Source organism: Hydractinia symbiolongicarpus, chromosome 4, assembly GCF_029227915.1.
Source record: "Hydractinia symbiolongicarpus strain clone_291-10 chromosome 4, HSymV2.1, whole genome shotgun sequence".
In the NCBI taxonomy this organism is placed as follows: Eukaryota; Metazoa; Cnidaria; class Hydrozoa; order Anthoathecata; family Hydractiniidae; genus Hydractinia; species Hydractinia symbiolongicarpus.
In genome coordinates, this window is record NC_079878.1 from 10,008,038 (window position 1) to 10,024,973 (window position 16,936).

A 16,936-nucleotide genomic window follows, 5' to 3' on the forward strand; every position below is an offset into this window, starting at 1 on the left:
ATACGAAGAAAAATTCATCAAAATAATCTGTTTTCCCTAGAGAAACTCTTATAAAAAAACTCTTTCGTTTGAATTTCGAATGTTTTAAATTTTCGAACTTTTTTTAAAACATTTGAATTTGAAGTTCGAATTTCGAATGTTTTGTTACTTTTAAAGAAAACAACGAACAAAAAACATTGACGGTAAAAGATGGTTTTTCCTTGTCGTAAGGACACTTGCGAGAAAACATTTTTAACGAAATTCAACAGGAATAAACATGAAAGAACTAAAGGACACTTTCAAGAAACAAGGAAAGTCCATATACTGTACGACGACAAGACAAAACTCTTCAGTTGCCCAACAGATACGTGCAATTCATCTTTAAAAAACAGATTCCAATAGTAAAAAGAAAACAGACAACAAGACATGCAATATTTGTAAAAAGAAATTTAAAAGAAAATCAAACCGAGACCGACATGTCGCAACTGTACATAGTCTTGAGGAAGATCTGCCAAGAATAGAAGATGACAATGACAGTGAATGCCCTAGTATGGCCTATCAAAGCATGTCAACACCGATGGAGACATTATTTTCTGAGATGGAAATCGAAGCAGTATCGTCAGGTACAAGCTCAATTACTACATGCCCGCTGCCTACTGAACCGCTGTCTTCCGACCGGCTGCCTACAGACCAGCTGTCTACCGACCCGCTGCCTACCGAACCACTGCCTACAGACCAGCTGTCTACCAGCCCGCTGCCTAGCCTGGCTCACATTCTTCAAAAGAAATATCGTTTAGAAAGCATGATTCAAAGGATATTTACACACTTTGATTAGAACACTTTCTTAGAACTTTCAAATATATTACACATGACAATGTTCGAGAAGAAGCTAAAAGACGAAAAAAGGATCGATGGTGAAAATGATCGTGGCTACTAAAAGAATTTATACCGATTCTATCAGAAAGGTGCTCCAGCGATTCAGCTAAACCCAAGAAAGGCCTATTTCACTGTCTTCATTTTTCAAGCTGAAACCCTTTTATTGCCAGAAACCCACAGAAAAAGAAAAGCAGAGCTGTTTATGCATCAACTGCCTCAATCCACACATTGTGTTGAAATACACCAATGGCTTTCGAATCAATCACAAACTCGCACCTCATGATTCTCTGACCACATATTTGAAGAATTTGGAATCGAGGACAAGATTTGAGGAGATAGAAGCAACAAGCGACTGCAAGTATTATGAATATCGGCGAGTACAAGAAAGTTACATCGGGAAAATGGGGAAAATGTAGAATAGGACCGCCAGAGTTGATCTGGAATAACCAGTTAATATGCTTGTCGAGAAACTTAAGGGCTTAAGTGAAAAATACTTGAAGCATAGAATTTATGTTGATAACTGTAGTTCAGTGTTGCCTCTGTTGAAAGAATCGTACACTGGGAAATATGTTGAGCTAGATTTTTCCCAAAATTTGTCATTGAGACCAAAAGATGAGGTACATTGCACTGTGATATCGTCGAACCCGTCCAATATCGCTATCGCTATCACATCAGTAATGACACGAAACATAATCCAGCTTTCGTTGATCACGTACTTCGGAATATCATCGAAAAATATGATTTCAGAAACGAGGATCTTTGGATACAAAGCGATAATGCCCCCTCCCAATATAAAAATATGTATGCCCTTAGATTCTCCCAAAACTTGGCCGAGGATTCAACTTAAGAATAATTAGAGTGATGGACGCAATGTCAAGCTTTGGGGCAAAAAACATTCTCAGGCACGCTCTTGTTACACAAGATGGGTTTTTTAACGATAGTGAAGTCATTGTCGACTACCTAGCGATGAAAAAACCTGAATTTTCATACACAAACGTTTGTAATTACAAAGAAAATGAGACCAAATGTTCCGTTGGAGATCAAGAATTGCATAAAACAGCATATGATGGTATATGAAAAGGGAAAGTACGTTCTGCTGAGGGAATATTTATGCGATTGTGTCTCATACCGTTTATTGGACTTTGGTACATTGCGAAAATGACGAAGTTACACTTAAAGAGAATGATGGGGAGGATCAAACCAATGATGCGAATCTTGAGGATGGAGAATTTTCCGCGGATAACGAGGATAAGATTTTTGATTTCGTTGCTACTCCGTCCTTCGTCACGCTTTTTACAGGAGTCAGTGCTGAACCCCTTTATTTTCTGAAAATTTCAGAGAAAAGAGTTTCAAGTGATGCAATTTCCGACACGTTATTCCTTCAGGTTAAAAATATTTCAAGGGTAACTATCTTAAGACGTACGCTCTAGAAACATTTCATTTAACAAATTTTGAAATTCTCCCACTAGACGTATGTATAAGGCCCAACGAAGTTTTCGACACATATGTCGAAATTGATGATGATTTATTATTGAATATAATGATTTATAAAGAGTTGATTAGGAACAATTTTAGCAATTACGTGCTTTAGTTATTAGCTAAATTAAAAAACTAATGTTTTTGGAATATTCATTTCGAACGGACTCCTCAAAATTACGGGAAAATTTCGAGGGTCTTAAAAGACAGCACCTCCCAAAATTTTGTTCTGTAAATCCTATTTGTTTTTATTTATTATTCCAAAAAAGCTGATTTTCAAAATGTTGAACCCTGAACATTTAGCAAATTAAAAAAAAAACAAAAAAAACACTGACTCTATTTGTCCGAGTGAATGAGGAAATTCGTTTGCCTTTGCGATCCAGCATAATTTTTCCCACCTCAACTATTCCGATTTCCTGCTGGGAACAAAATTACTCTGGCTAATGTGTTCTAGATTTTTTTGATAGAAAGAGTCTAACAAAAGGGAAAAATTCAGTGCTTTGCAGAGTAAAGGAATTAACTTTTTATCTAACGTGATTTTTATTCGTAGCAAAATATAATGAAAATCCACTGAAAATATTTTTAAAATGCAGTTCTGTTCCAAAAATATATCATTTATATGTGATTCTCAAGACATTTTTTAGCCTAAATCTATGCTTCCTTTTCCTAAAAGGTTTTGAGCCCACATCAACTGTTTTTTTTTAGAAGGAAGATTCCGTTGTAGCTTTATGGTGTGAATCTCGTGTCACATGGGATATGCTTTTGAATAACGATGAAAATGTCGAAACATTTGTAAAAGAAAAGGTAAAGTAATTAATTTTAAAGGAGTAAGAGTTTGCTATTTTTTGCTGTAATTTTGGAATTCAAACCCATGTACCTGTGATATTTTTACAGAAAATGGAATTTACTCTAAAGACAGTCTCCACGCAGTCATCTCCAAGTCATTCCAGTCAGATACAAGAAGAAATGCTAAAAATATTTAAGGAAAAAGAAGACGTAACGAATGAAATTATGAACCTGATCACGGTAATCCTTTAAAAATGGATAATTTGATGCTATTTGTGATGACAAATTCTTGTTTTTACGTGTCCGTCACATAGACTGACTCTTTATATTGTTATTTTACACTGAAAAATATTTATAATACGCGGTTAAAAAGGGATTCGTTTTTTAAGAGGCATTTTTTTTATATTGTCTAGTTTGTGACTAAAAGCATTTTCATTTTTTGTGGAAGTATGGCTCTAAGGACAATTGCTTGATAATTTGTATTTTAATGTAGAATAAAGTGCCTGCTGAGCAGCAATCTTCTCCAGATTTCATTCGACAATTGACTGGAGTTGTTTGCAATTCCACTATATCAACCTCAGGTATAATTTCAAACTATTTATATCAAACAACAAAAAATAATTCCTAAAATTTCCAGTATGACAGTTCAAAAATTTTTCTCTGCCGGAGGCTTTAAAAAGTTCAAATGATGAAAAAAATATTAAAAATAATTAGTGCGTTTCACATGGACTCGTATAGAAGTAAAGTTTGATGCCCAACTGTCGTTTTGACCATTAATGTTTGCTAAATGTTCGAACCCAATTGCCGCATGCCACCCGAATGATGGTAGATAGTTAACTTTACCATCGTGATGTTGCATGCAAAAACAATACTTGGTTTACCGCTAGACTTGCACGTGACACGGCAAGTTTGGTTTTAAGGCTGAGTAACAGGTGTATGTTTTAATTTTGTTCTTTGGTGATCTTTAAGGCTAGAAAACCTATTCTGTAATATCTCTTTACTAGATAATTCAACTACGTGCTCCTGTAATAAAGAACTATTAAAGAAGCGAAGTAATATTATGCGCCGCTACATCAATAAGAATAGGACGCTAGAGCTACATGCATTATACGTTCTTCAAGAGTTAGTGACAGATTTGAACCACCCTCGAGGTAAGACTCGCACGGGCAGGAAGTTGCTCCTATAGATGAGATTACAAAAACGTACAACGCATTAATAAGTAATCGATTATGAATTTGCCCACTCTAAAAGCTGCGAATTTTGGTGGCGCGTGTCTTAGCGATCCAAGTGGACAAGCGGCCATTAAATCTCCATATGTCACAGCGAAGTAAGTAAACGACAAAAGTTGAAAATGAAAACATGGATTCTTCGGCAGAAAAATATTTTCGCTCACTTTTTTCAGCATGTTTATAATTTTCATTCTAATTGGCTCCTAAACATTTGTGACGTCAAAGTCGCAAAAAATCGCTGAAAAAGTTCAAACTGTTCGATCTCAGCGAACAGCCCCTGTTGCACAATTTTACGTAAACAAATCTTATGCGCATGCCCACATTCCAATCGCTATAGCGGAGCGACCAAAATTCGCCTAATGAAGATCAGCCTTAAAAAAAAAATTGTGTGATCTGTGAAATTAAATACAAGACAGTAAATATTGGCAGTAGGCTGACTTGAGGTGACTTGGATTGTTCACTTATTTTCATGTCTTTAGATCTGCTGCGAGTGTTGTTTGAAGAATTGTATCATGCGGAAGTGATATCTGAAGAAGCCTATTACGATTGGGAGGACAGTAAAGATTTCCCGGACGGCAAAGGTGTTGCGCTTAGCACTGTTAAGTCATTTTTAGAATGGTTAAAAAAAGCAGAGGAGGAACAGAATGAAGAGGACGTTAGCGCAACACTGACGACAAATGTTGCATAAATAAATTTAGTGGCTTGAGGTTAAAATTTATACAGTAAAATATTTTGGATAGCTTCTACGTGTCATTAGCGCTTCTTTTTCTGGATTTACAAATTTACATATAATTTTTATTTTTTGTTTTCAAGTATGCAAATGCTTTACAGCCGTTTGGTTCGCGTTTAATTTTCTTTTTTATCATCGCCATTTTTTTTTTTTGCAAATACTTTCGACCCTACTCCCTTGATATAAATTTTATGTGAAACAGTTCTCAATGTGTTTTTGTACGTGTCCTCTTGCCGTGTTATTATTGTACTGTGTCTGTTTCGTGAAATACTTCAGCGTTTTGGTCGACAAACAAAAAAAAAATTATCAAGCTACATATTGTCTAACCAAACGTGATACTTTTTTGTAAAATAATTTATGTGAAGATTAGTGGATCGGTTATTTAAGCGATCTGCTTGAAAGCCTTTTTTGCGATACTGCGCATTTGTAGATTTCGGTAACGTAAAAAAAAATAAAAAAAATTCAACCGTTTAGATTCAAGCGGGAAGTCTCCATTATTGTATTTCAGATATAGATTATATTGTATTTTTTATGAGAAAATACAGAAAATATGGTTTGGCCAACAATTCGATTTCTTTTGTTAATATCTCATTGATTGTTCTGTATGAATTACGATACAATGACGCGCTTTGTATACCTTTTTAGTTGTTGTAGGTGATATAAGAACTGTTCTATAAGAAACAATACCGTCATTCAGCAAGGTAAGAAAAACAACTAGCTAACTAGTCTGTATCTTTACCAGTGTCATGCAGTGAAAAGGGCCCAAATTTCGTTGCCAGAACTGCTAATCTTGCTCAGCAGTACACTTTCGCTTTCATCATATGTCCCGATACTCAACCTTCTTGATTAGATTTAGAGTGGCGCAAATATTCTTAGTGAATCATTACTACACGAATTAGCCGTGATAAACATAACATTAGTAGTGTCATTTTTGATTAAGAAACAATTATAAAGCTTTTATAGTCTAGAGCAAAAAATCTATACAGTAACCCATGTTACTCGATCATAAGATCTCTTTTGTTTTTCACGTCTTTACGAAGATACTATGTTCAACATTGTGGTTACAACGGGACGTAATAAAAAAAAACTTGTAGCGTTACGTAAGTGCTGGGAAAATGTGTGTTCAAGGAGGACGCCCTTTTCTCTCATCAAATATATAAACCTTTATTTTCATTCAAAATACCAACAATGGAAATCTGCTAAAATAACATCTTTTATAAAAATATTTACTGTTTGGCTCACCGTTTTTTAGTCAATTTTTGAACATTTCTCATTGTCAGAAATCCTCTTTTATTCATTGAATGTTTTTGTAACAAAATCCACCATCTTTATAGAAAATCGTTGCATATATTATGACGAGGGAATAAATTTATGTCAGGTGTAAACCAATGGCATTACGGAACTCACCATCCTGTACCACGAGTTTTATTTTCACCGGCGACCTCAATGTAAAAAGGGCAAAAGCCCCTGGGGACGAGGTTGCTGCTATACGTCTCTCGTACGCGTTTCTTCCGACCTTTTATAACCTACGGCCCTGACCCTGAGGTCGAAGTTCGACTGAGTCTATTGTTCAGTCTTCTTTGATCGACTTTGTCTTCCCACTTTCACTTTCACTACAAAGAGTTGGTTTGGGTAAAAAACTTGATGTCAACAAGTAAACGTAATGTGGAATTTTTTTTGAAAATCTTGTAAAATGACGGTAAGTGACAGAATACTGGGGAAATACTAGATGATGTTAAAAAAAATCAAGGAAACTTGACTTAGGGATTATAGTTTCATGTAAAAAACTTCTTAGCCAGCTAGTTATAGCAATTTTGACTAATTTATTTTATGATATTTAGCTATGTGTAATTTGTTAGGAAAAACACTCTGGTTCACTGCAAAAGAAAATAATGCAGAATTAATGTTTGCCTTGTTTCAAATCATGCCATTTTTAAAGGTACGTAAATCACCTTCATCGAAAAAAATTAACGTATGCATTTTTTTACTTTATTTCAAAGCCCCGAACAAGTTATGACTATCCTAACAATTTGAAGATCTAAAAGTTACTGGAACTGAAAATAATGAACTGAAAATTTTTTTTCAGTCACCGTATTTCACGATTTCCTTGATCACTTATTCCTGGCCAAGAAGCCGACATCACAAATGGATTTTTTCCGTCCTTGGTAAACAGACATCCTTGTTTTTTTATAAGCGCGAAGACAGAGTTTGCTAGTGTTAGTTGTTTTGGTAAAACAATAAATCAGGGGCAAAACAAAACAACAAAAAGAAATTGTGGGATTGCCTTATTGACTTATATAACACAAAAACTTTGATTGTTTAGTAGTTTGTTGGTATATTTATAAAAAGCATAAACATCATAAGCCATAAGGGATAAAATGTTTAGCTGCATTTCCATCGTAACTGGAGTAAGTAATGGTACAAGAAATGATATCTACAAATGGTTTTAAAAAAGCTAATCTTTTAACAAAATAATTAAATGTAATAAAAATGTAATTAAAAATGGAGGTGTAATGTAGTGAAAACGAAGGAGTGCAAGCCGTAAAAATGTAAGAAGGAGTGTACATAAATATTCTATATATACAATTAAAATCATCTACCAATCAGCAATTTTAGTTTTTTGCGTTCTGCTTTTGCGACCTCAGTCATGATAGTTATTCAATCCTTTGTGTATGGCACATAAAGTGCCAATTCAAAATTTCTCCTTTTCAATTAAAATACTTTTGACATGTTCAACATATTGTCATTGTCAACGCTGTCTACTAGTATAAACCTCATAAAGCGTGTTGGGTACTCACTATCGCAACAATTTTCAATAAAATGGCGGGCAATGCTGCATGATTTGTAATTCGCCAATCTAGCTTTCCAATTGACAGTGGAACCAACTTCTTGTAAATTGCATTTAGTTCAGTAACATAAGTTACTGACATAAGTTCAGTAACAACGTTTTTGCTTGCACAAGTGAGTGATTTTCTTATCTTGAAAACTTTGCCAGTTGCGTGGCATTTAAAGGAAGTAGATTTAACATTGTTTTGATATTTGTAATAACAGTAATAATGTTCATTTACTCAGGCGTTGTTGTCATTTCACACCCTAGGATTTTGATTTACCGCCCTCCAGTGTCATGCATGCCTATGTCATGTATTGCATCAGGCATAAATGGCACTGTTTGGCATAAATCAAAATCTATGGGTCTCAAATGACAATGACGCCCTTGAAATTAACATTTTTATATTAGCAAGAGATTAGCAATTTTCTTAGCTTTTATGTGTATTTTTTAGTGCAACAACATATTTTTGTGTCTTCTTGCGTTAAACTGTGCTTTATGTACTATACTTTTTTTTGTCCAAACTATAACATGCTTAAAAGAAACAAAAATTCTTTGTTTTGTTCTAAGGCACAAGTTTATATATAGGCCCTACCATGAGCAAATTGTCCCCTGAGTTATTTTGCTTGTTCTATGTTTGCCCTAAGACTTCCACTGAAGTATTAAACCATCACAGGGCATGTAACTTTTTAGTCTACATTTGACTGTTGCAAAGTGGATTGAAGTGATTATTTATCTTTAAAAGTTTTTTGTGGAGCTAAACCAGCAAGCAAAGACATTTAAATGAGCGTAAATATTTCTTACCAGGGAACATTTTCAAAAAGTCAGCCAGTTTCTTTGTAGAATGAATTAAAATTCGAATGTTTTATATTTTTTAAATTACACGAAGAACGGCTGCATTTTCAATGAAAATTTTTTTTAGGAATTGGAGCGTAATGTTAGAAGTATACTTAATAAACTTACACGTCAAAAGTTTAAAACTTTGGTTGCTAAAATGTTGGAATTAAACATAGATAATGAAAAGAAATTACAATCAGCTGTAGATTTGATATTTGAAATTGCTGTCAGTGTACCTCTCTACGCCGTTGCCTATGCCAACATGTGCAGAGTTCTTACAGATAATGTAAGTAAATTTCTCATATTTTAACAGGAAAATGTTGCTTGTAGTATGTGTTAAATTTATCTACTGTTATTCATTTAGTATAAATTTTCTGCTACAAATACAGCCGAAAAAACGTCGACATGTACAGTTACGTTTAGAAAGCTTTTACTAAATAAATGTCAAAAGGAATTTGAAAAAGAGAGTTCAGATAAAAAATTGTTGGAGGAAGATGGGCTTAAAAAGTTTGAAACAGTAAGTGGTACATATGTAACAACATACGCATATAGTTGTATGTGCATTTGTAAATAATTGTATATACAATCATGTTTGTGAAAGTTTGTAAAAGCCACAAAATGCAATTGCAACAAAAATTATAAAAAGAATGTCGAAATCTATTTTATTTGATGATAACAATAAATAAGAAAGTCAGAAATTCTGTAAAACAGATAAATTTTTCTACGAATTAAAGTTTTGCTAATTTTGGCCTAACTTATAAAATTGAACCCATAAAAACTTTTGTTTCCATAGTTTAATGCAACTAGATGTGCAAATTTAAAATCCTTTAAAATTTTGTGGTGATATTTCTGTTTATTTCTTTTTCTAAGAATAAATAGGGTGTGAATGGTACTATGATGATAAAGATTCCCCTTCACGTTATTTTCATACATGAAAAATCTTTTCTGAGTATACATCTACACACCTAAGTAAAAGGTTATTTAGAGTTAAGTTTTTTAATTTAAAAAATTCTGACATTCATTTTTATAGGAAGAAGAGAAAAAGGCATGGGAAGAAGAACTTAATTATAGAGAAATGATGAACAGAAGAAGAATGCTTAGAAATATCCGTTTCATAGGTGAACTATTTAAATTAAAGGTGAGCTGAATTTGTATAATACAAACTTTTTAGGGTTAGTGTGTCTAGTGTTTAAGGAAATGATAACCCTCTTAAGGGTCTTTCTTTAAATTTAATTCTTTAGTATATTGTTTTTAAGTTTTTAATAAAATATTAAAAATCTTTATTGGTAAGAGGGAGTAATTGAGAAAAAAAATCTCTTTTATATTTATTTTTTTCAAAATTGTGTTTAAAACATCAAATCCCTTAAAATTTCTTGAATATTTTTACTGTACGTGAAAATTAAGGAGAGTTAGAAAAACGCATAATGCAAAATTTTTCCTTGTTATCCTGTTATCAGTGTTACTAAACTCAGAATCATGAGAAAATATCTTTAATTTGTAAGAAAATATTTTTGATATATTCATGGCGTTTAATTGGTTGTAGCATTTCTCCGGCGTCCTTTTTAGCAGGAAAAAATTCTTTATCTGCTATTTATAAATTTTCGAAAACCAACCTCCATTTTGCCTTAAAAGCACAAAAACAAATTTGTTGTAATAGTTATATCACAGGCTACAAAACATGGAAAGCGAGGACATATATAGTTATACTTGATGCTTGAAATGAGAGAAATTAGTTTTAAGACGACTATTTTAACGCACGGTATGTTGTATTTTTCTAACAATAAGCTGTTTAACAAAACGTGTTGTTTTAAAAAAGTTTTCAGAACTGTATAAGAGCTTAGACCATAATATTTGTCAACAAACAAAAGTTTACTAATGGAATTGTTTCAGGAAATAATCTGTTTCTCATTTTTTTATTTTTGCCATAAAAATTATTCTAATCATTATTCTGTACTTTATTTGTGTGGCTTTCAGAATATACATAGGGTTAGGGTTGTTAGGGTTATATTAAGGTTCAGGGGATTACTGTATCCCTTAAGTAACAGTTATAAAAACGTGTCATTGTCTACTATATTTGAACTTGCTTTATTTTAATTTTATCTGCAGCACATATGGGAGTAAAAATATTTTCGAAATAAAGTTGTATGCAGAATGTTAAAAGAGTTTTTTTTGGGGGGGAAAGTTCATTAATTTCTTGACAGGTGGTATTTCTGCCAGAAATAATAGTATTTTATTTTAACCTCTGTTCTATAAGTTAGTTAATTTGTTTGTTAAACTGTGACAATATGTGGTCTCCTCAACCAGAAGGAAGGCACTTAAGTCACAGATACCTGAAATTTTAATTTTCCCCCTTTCCTGGGGTAAGGATGCTAAAACAGGTAGATAAAGAAAACTGTTCAATATTTACATATTTACTTCTCTTCTAAGGAGACATATTTATGCAACAAAATTTCAAGTATAGTAAATTGAAAATATTTTTTGTAAAAGCACAAGAAATGTTAACATAAATTCGACATTTTTTTAAAAAATTATGACGAGATGAATAATCGCAACCCAGTATAATAATTATTGCGAAAGTTTTTTATAGTGGAACATCTGGCTATTTGGTTGACCTTAATTATAGTTATCCTGCCCTTAGCAAACCAGTACATTTGCTTTAGCCACATAACTTGTCCATAATATTATGCTATAATGCTATGCTACACCTAGCATGCGGTTTAGTGTCTACTTAATATTTATCTCATTGATAGAAGTGCTGCTCAATTTTATTTTGATTTTGCCACATTTCAACTATTGTCAACAAACAAATAGTTTCTTCGTCCATTTTTCTAAAACCAAGAAAGAACATACATCTTTTTAAATGTATTGTAAGAATGAAACCTAGATTTAGTACAACAGGTGAATGTGTTTGTTTACACTAGCAGCTGCCAATCTTAAAACAAAAAAGTGCTATCATTTTTTGAAGAAATATTTGCATGCTTTGTTGTTTAGATGATTTCGGAAAATATCATGCATGATTGTATTTTAAAACTGCTGCGAGCCAAAAAGCAAGACTCTTTAGAAGACCAACTGGAATGCTTATGCAAACTTTTGTCAACAATAGGAAAAGACCTCGATCATGCAAAAGCTAAGGTATTGAATTTAGTTGTTGTTACGTCCATAGCTTTGAAGAAATCGGCATAATATTGACAAGCTAGTTCACTTTTACTCTCGTTTATTACAAAAGTTAGTCGTCATCATTTTACTTTTGTAAGTTAGCTCTGTGGGAATTCACTTTTTTTTATATTAAAATTTTCATAATGTTTATTCAAAGTACCACTAAGGTAAAGTTACAAGGGTTTATCTCTGACAAACTATACCACTGACTTAAATTGCTGTTTGCGATTTTTTGTAGGGGTTTGTTTAAATTTGGCATTGTTTGAATATATAAAAAGCAAATCTTGAAATAAAAATTAATGTTGTCTTTGTAGTTGTGAAGTGGGTGGTATAAATAAATTTTTTTAATATATCCTGCACAATCAATCTCGTTTTCATAGCCAAGAATGGACCAGTACTTTGTTCAAATTAACAAAATAATAGAGAAAAAGAAAATATCCTCTCGCATAAAATTTGCCCTGCAAGATGTAATGGATCTCAGAGTGAGAGATTGGGTGCCAAGACGCGATGAAGGAAACCCCAAAACCATTGATCAAATTCATAGGGAGGCTATACAAAAGGAGAAAAAAGAGGAAATGGCTCGTCAGCAAGACAAATTGCAACGAAAACTAGAACCAAGAGGCGGGAGAGGTAAACTTTTGTGTGCAAAAGTCAAATTTCTTAATTTATGTCATCTAATTATCATATTGATTGTACATATCATTTTGCATTTAGGTGGACGAGGTAGTCCAAATGTACGATCAGGTGGCCCAAGTAGTGATGGGTGGACAAATGTTGCTGGTAAATCAAATCGTAGTACAACACCAATTGTTGCTAGTAAATTTAAATTGACAAAGGTCAGTTCTTCGTTTTCAATTTGTACCACTACAAAACTTGAAATAATTTTAAAGAATATCATAGCTATCTATAAAAGTATTGTTTTCAGTTCTTTCTTCTGTTCTGAAGATGTAATTATAATGGTAAAATACGTTTTTTAGTTTGTATTTTCTTTAAAAATGTACCTTTGTTATTGTTTGTAGAAAGTTACAGATTCAAATGAGATTTCGCTTGGACCAGGTGGTGGTAAACCTGGAGCATGGTCAAGAAAAGTGTAAGACAGATTGTTGTTTTTAAGTTGTTGTTCAGGTGCATGGCTGTGTATATACATTATTTAATTACACAAAAAACTAACTGTTTAGTTGTGTTAATGTGCCATCACGCAGAAGAACTTCAACAAGTGGTTGTGAGCGAATGAGCAATGACGATGGCAGTAGTTCTGCTTTACAACCAGTTAAATATATGACTGGTCCATCTGAAGATACATACAGTGCACCTTCGTCAGGTGCTCAGACTCTGGTTGAAAAATCTCAATCGCCAGTTGCATTGATTACAGAAGAAAAGATGAGAAAAACTACTAAATCAACTGTGGAAGAATATTTGAGTTGTGGAGATGTAAAGGTTAGTGCCTGGTCCCTTTTCCATTAAGATATTGTTTGACATACGTCGTACTTATGTTTGCTTTTGTTTCCAGGAAGCTCTGTTGTGTATAAAAAAATTGAGTTGTCCGTCAATGCATCATGTATTTGTTGAAGAGAGCATTTGCGTTGTCCTTGAGAAAAAAACCGAACATCGTCGTCTTGTAGGCACGTTGCTGCATTATTTTATTAAGGAGCAGTTATTTAGCACAGAAGATATGTGTCAAGGGTACGTCGTTCTAGTGGTCACTAGCTCCATCCTTTTTTCAGGTTTTAAGCCCACTAGTGTATTCACGTGTATGTGTTGATTCTGGTAATAAATTGCAAAAAAGAATATTTTTACTTAAATGGAAATATGCTGGACTACCGAAGAAATAGTTTGTTTAGCTAAGTGAGTATATGCTTTGTAGGTTTGCGTCCGTGGTTAAACTAGCACAAGATTTGGCATGCGATGTGCCTTTTATATACAAATATTTTGGTGAAGTTCTCGGACCGGTCGTCTATGATGGAACCCTACCTTTAAAGAAAGTAAAAGACACGCTAGAACCACTCGTTCAACAAAGTAAAGCAGAACTTGTAGTGGATGAAACGTTGTCTGTGGCTGTGGAACTTGCTGGGGTAAGAGAAATTATAAGTGCTCTTTGTCTCAACTGAGAAATATTCTAGTTGTATTTTCTGGTATTATTGTTGTGTTTCTAGCCTAGTTAACTAATGTTTTCTTTGAAACTAATAAAATTCAGTTTCTCTCGTACGAATGCTTGACGGAAACGAATGTGTCAGAGTAAAATCCCTGAAATTCAATTCCATCAATAAACACAAAATAATTTCTGACAGTGAACCCTGACTTAAAATCAACCGATGAGCACAAAGCCAGCGTCTTCACATCTTACCTTCTTATATATTACGAAGAATAATTATATTTGTCCGAGTCAATAAGGCTATTCGCGCTTAAAACAAAGGGTTTCCAGATAATCTCTTGAAAGAGGAATTTCGTTTGCGTTTGCGACCCAGCGTAATTTTTCCCACCTCAACTATTCCGATTTCCTGCTGCTAACAAAATTACTCTGGCTAATGTGTTCTAGATTTTTTTGTTAGAAAAGGTCTAACACAACGGAAAATTCGGCGCTTTACAGAGTAAAACCTATTACCTTAAGTGATTTTTGTTCGTATCAAAATGTACTGAAAATCCATAAGTATTCAGATTATGAATTTGCCCACTCTGTAAGCTGATCTTCATTATGCGAATTTTAGTCGCTCTGGCTTTAGCGATCCGAGTGGACAAGCGACTATTAAATCTCCATATGCCGTAGCGAAGTAAAGATGAGCAGCAAATGTTTAAAGTGAAAACATGGATTTATTATTCTTTTGCAGAAAAATATTTTCCCTATTTTTTCAGCATAATGTTTATAATTTTGATTCTGATTAGCCTCTAAACATTTGTGACGTTAAAGATCACCAACGATCGCTGAAAGAGTTCTAACTGTTTAAACTCCTTCGGCGATCTCAGCGAAAAGCTCATGTTACGCAATTTTACGTAAACAAACCTTTCGCTAGAATCGAGCGACCAAAATTCGTTTAATGGAAATCGGCCTTGGGAAAGAAATTTGTGGTATCTGTGAAATAAAATACACACAACTGAAAAATGAGCGGTTATTATTAGCGGTAGGCTGACATGAGGTGACTTTGATTGTTCACTTCTTTTCATGTGTTTAGATCTGCCACGAGTGTTGTTTAAAGATCTGTATCATGTGGAAGTGATATCTGAAAAAGCCTATTACCATTGGGAGAAGAGTAAAGATTTTCCAGGCAGCAGAGGAGTTACGCTTAGCACTATGGTTAAAGAAATAAGAGGAGGAACAGAATGAAGAAGAGGTCAGCAAAACGCCGACGATAAACGTTGCATAAATAAATTTAGTGGCTTAAGGTTAAAATTTTTACAGTAAAATATTTTGGATAGCTTCTACGTGTCATTAGCGCTTTTTTTTCTGGATTTACAAATTTACATATAATTTTTATTTTTTGTTTTCAAGTATGCAAATGCTTTACAGCCGTTTGGTTCGCGTTTTATTTTCTTTTTTATTAATACACGCATATGTCTGTCTGTCTGTCTGTCTGTCTGTCTGTCTGTCTGTCTGTCTGTCTGTCTGTCTGTCTGTCTGTCTGTCTGTCTGTCTGTCTGTCTGTCTGTCTGTCTGTCTGTCTGTCTGTCTGTCACGCAAAATGGTAGCATAGCTGCGCAAGTAGCGAGACGCACGCGATGCGGTATAAAAAAGGACGGGCGAACCCGTGGATTTTTCCACGGGATACCGACTAGTTATTACAAGCTCGTGAGCTTGTATTAAAACGCAAATGTGTCCTACAAGAATGGAAATTTTTGCCTCTCTGAGCACCGACACGGGAGTCGTCGTGTGTTCGAATCTCATCTTGGTAACTATTTTTACTTTTTTTTTCTTTTTTTTTTTTTAAAAAAGATAAGACAAGTGTTCAAAACACTTGTTTAACTAACTAGTAAATAAAGGTGTTTCCACCAAACTTTTTAAAAGTGAATGTAGGCAGAATTAACTGAATTAATGAATTTCGCAAATTTTGGGGTTTGTGGGTTTGTGGTCTTTCTTCTTCCTGTCAGTCGGTTCAGCCAAGACGGACCCATCGAAAATTAAAAGTTCGAGGAATTTTCCGTTCAGGAAGGTCTCACAAATCAATTTTGAAAAATAAGTGTGTAACAAATATTATTGCGTATCTGAATAGTAAAATATGTCGTGTCTAACTTGTAACAAAAATCCCAATTTGATAGACAGCTTTTTGTAAACTTTATTCGCGAGGTTGTTTGCGTATATCATACGTCTTGTTGCAATTACTTTAGACCCCACTCCCTTTATGTAAATTTTTATGTGAAACAGTTTTCAATGTGTTTTTGTACGTGTCCTCGTGCTGTGTTATTTATTGTGTCTGTTTCGTGAAATATTCCAGCGTTTTGGTCGACAGACAAAAAAAAAACAAAAAAAATATCATGCTACATAATTGTCTAACTAAACGTGATACTTTTTTGTAAAATAATTTATGTGGAAGAGTAGTGGATCGGTTATTTAAGCGATCTGCTTGAAAGCCTTTTTTGCGATACTGCGCATTTGTAGATTTCGGTAACGTAAAAAAAAAAAAAAAATTCAACCGTTTAGATTCAAGCGGAAAGTCTCCATTATTGTATTTTAAATATAGATTATATTGTATTTTTTATGAGAAAATACAGAAAATATGGTTTGGCCAACAATTCAATTTCTTTTGTTAATAGATGAGAATTGATTGTTCTATATGGATTACGATACAATGACGCGCTTTGTATACCTTTTTAGTTGCGGCGGGTTTTAAAAGAAACAGTTCTTTAAAAAACAATACCGTCATTATGCAGAGAAAGAAGAACAACTAGCTAACTACTCTGTATCTCCACCAGTGTCATGCAGTAAGAAGGGCTTGATGTGACGCCACCAAAACTGCTAATCTTGCTCATAATATATCCCGATTATACTCAGGTTCAGATTTGTAGTTGCATTTTTGACCAAGAAACATTTACAAAGCTTTTATAGTCCTG

General features: G+C 33.7%; 2 protein-coding genes across 4 annotated transcripts in view; both read left to right on the forward strand.

Annotated features, from left to right (window-relative positions):
- Nucleotides 1-5,642, forward strand: part of LOC130641170 (eukaryotic translation initiation factor 4 gamma 1-like) — a 28,441-nt gene extending 22,799 nt beyond the window's left edge. For both annotated transcript variants that reach the window (XM_057447858.1, XM_057447857.1), the window contains 5 exons: nucleotides 3,037-3,135; nucleotides 3,226-3,357; nucleotides 3,611-3,698; nucleotides 4,122-4,268; nucleotides 4,826-5,642. In XM_057447858.1, coding sequence (XP_057303841.1) covers nucleotides 3,037-3,135; nucleotides 3,226-3,357; nucleotides 3,611-3,698; nucleotides 4,122-4,268; nucleotides 4,826-5,034 — 675 coding nt within the window. In that variant the 3' untranslated portion in view covers nucleotides 5,035-5,642. The remainder of the gene's footprint in view (nucleotides 1-3,036; nucleotides 3,136-3,225; nucleotides 3,358-3,610; nucleotides 3,699-4,121; nucleotides 4,269-4,825) is intronic.
- Nucleotides 5,643-6,455: 813 nt separating this feature from the next.
- On the forward strand, nucleotides 6,456-16,636 carry LOC130641171 (eukaryotic translation initiation factor 4 gamma 1-like). Of its 2 annotated transcripts, XM_057447859.1 has the most exons (12): nucleotides 6,456-6,775; nucleotides 8,826-9,026; nucleotides 9,105-9,257; nucleotides 9,771-9,878; nucleotides 11,732-11,872; nucleotides 12,277-12,526; nucleotides 12,611-12,732; nucleotides 12,916-12,986; nucleotides 13,075-13,333; nucleotides 13,407-13,579; nucleotides 13,761-13,968; nucleotides 15,064-16,636. In XM_057447859.1, the coding sequence occupies exons 1-12, from the start codon at nucleotides 6,770-6,772 to the stop codon at nucleotides 15,106-15,108; spliced, it is 1,737 nt and encodes a 578-aa protein (XP_057303842.1). In that variant the 5' UTR covers nucleotides 6,456-6,769; the 3' UTR covers nucleotides 15,109-16,636. The 2 variants fall into 2 exon arrangements, with proteins under 2 accessions (XP_057303842.1, XP_057303843.1); XM_057447860.1 differs by lacking the exons at nucleotides 13,407-13,579; nucleotides 15,064-16,636 and having other exon boundaries at nucleotides 6,534-6,775; nucleotides 13,761-13,930.
- The last annotated feature ends 300 nt before the right edge of the window (nucleotides 16,637-16,936 follow it).

What these genes read in the sequence shown, in the direction of transcription:
- LOC130641171 (XM_057447859.1), top strand. An exon ending in GTGAACTATTTAAATTAAAG is followed by an intron (nt 9,879 to 11,731) that starts GTGAGCTGAATT and finishes TTTGTTGTTTAG; the next exon opens with ATGATTTCGGAAAATATCAT. An exon ending in TGGCTGTGGAACTTGCTGGG is followed by an intron (nt 13,969 to 15,063) that starts GTAAGAGAAATT and finishes TCATGTGTTTAG; the next exon opens with ATCTGCCACGAGTGTTGTTT.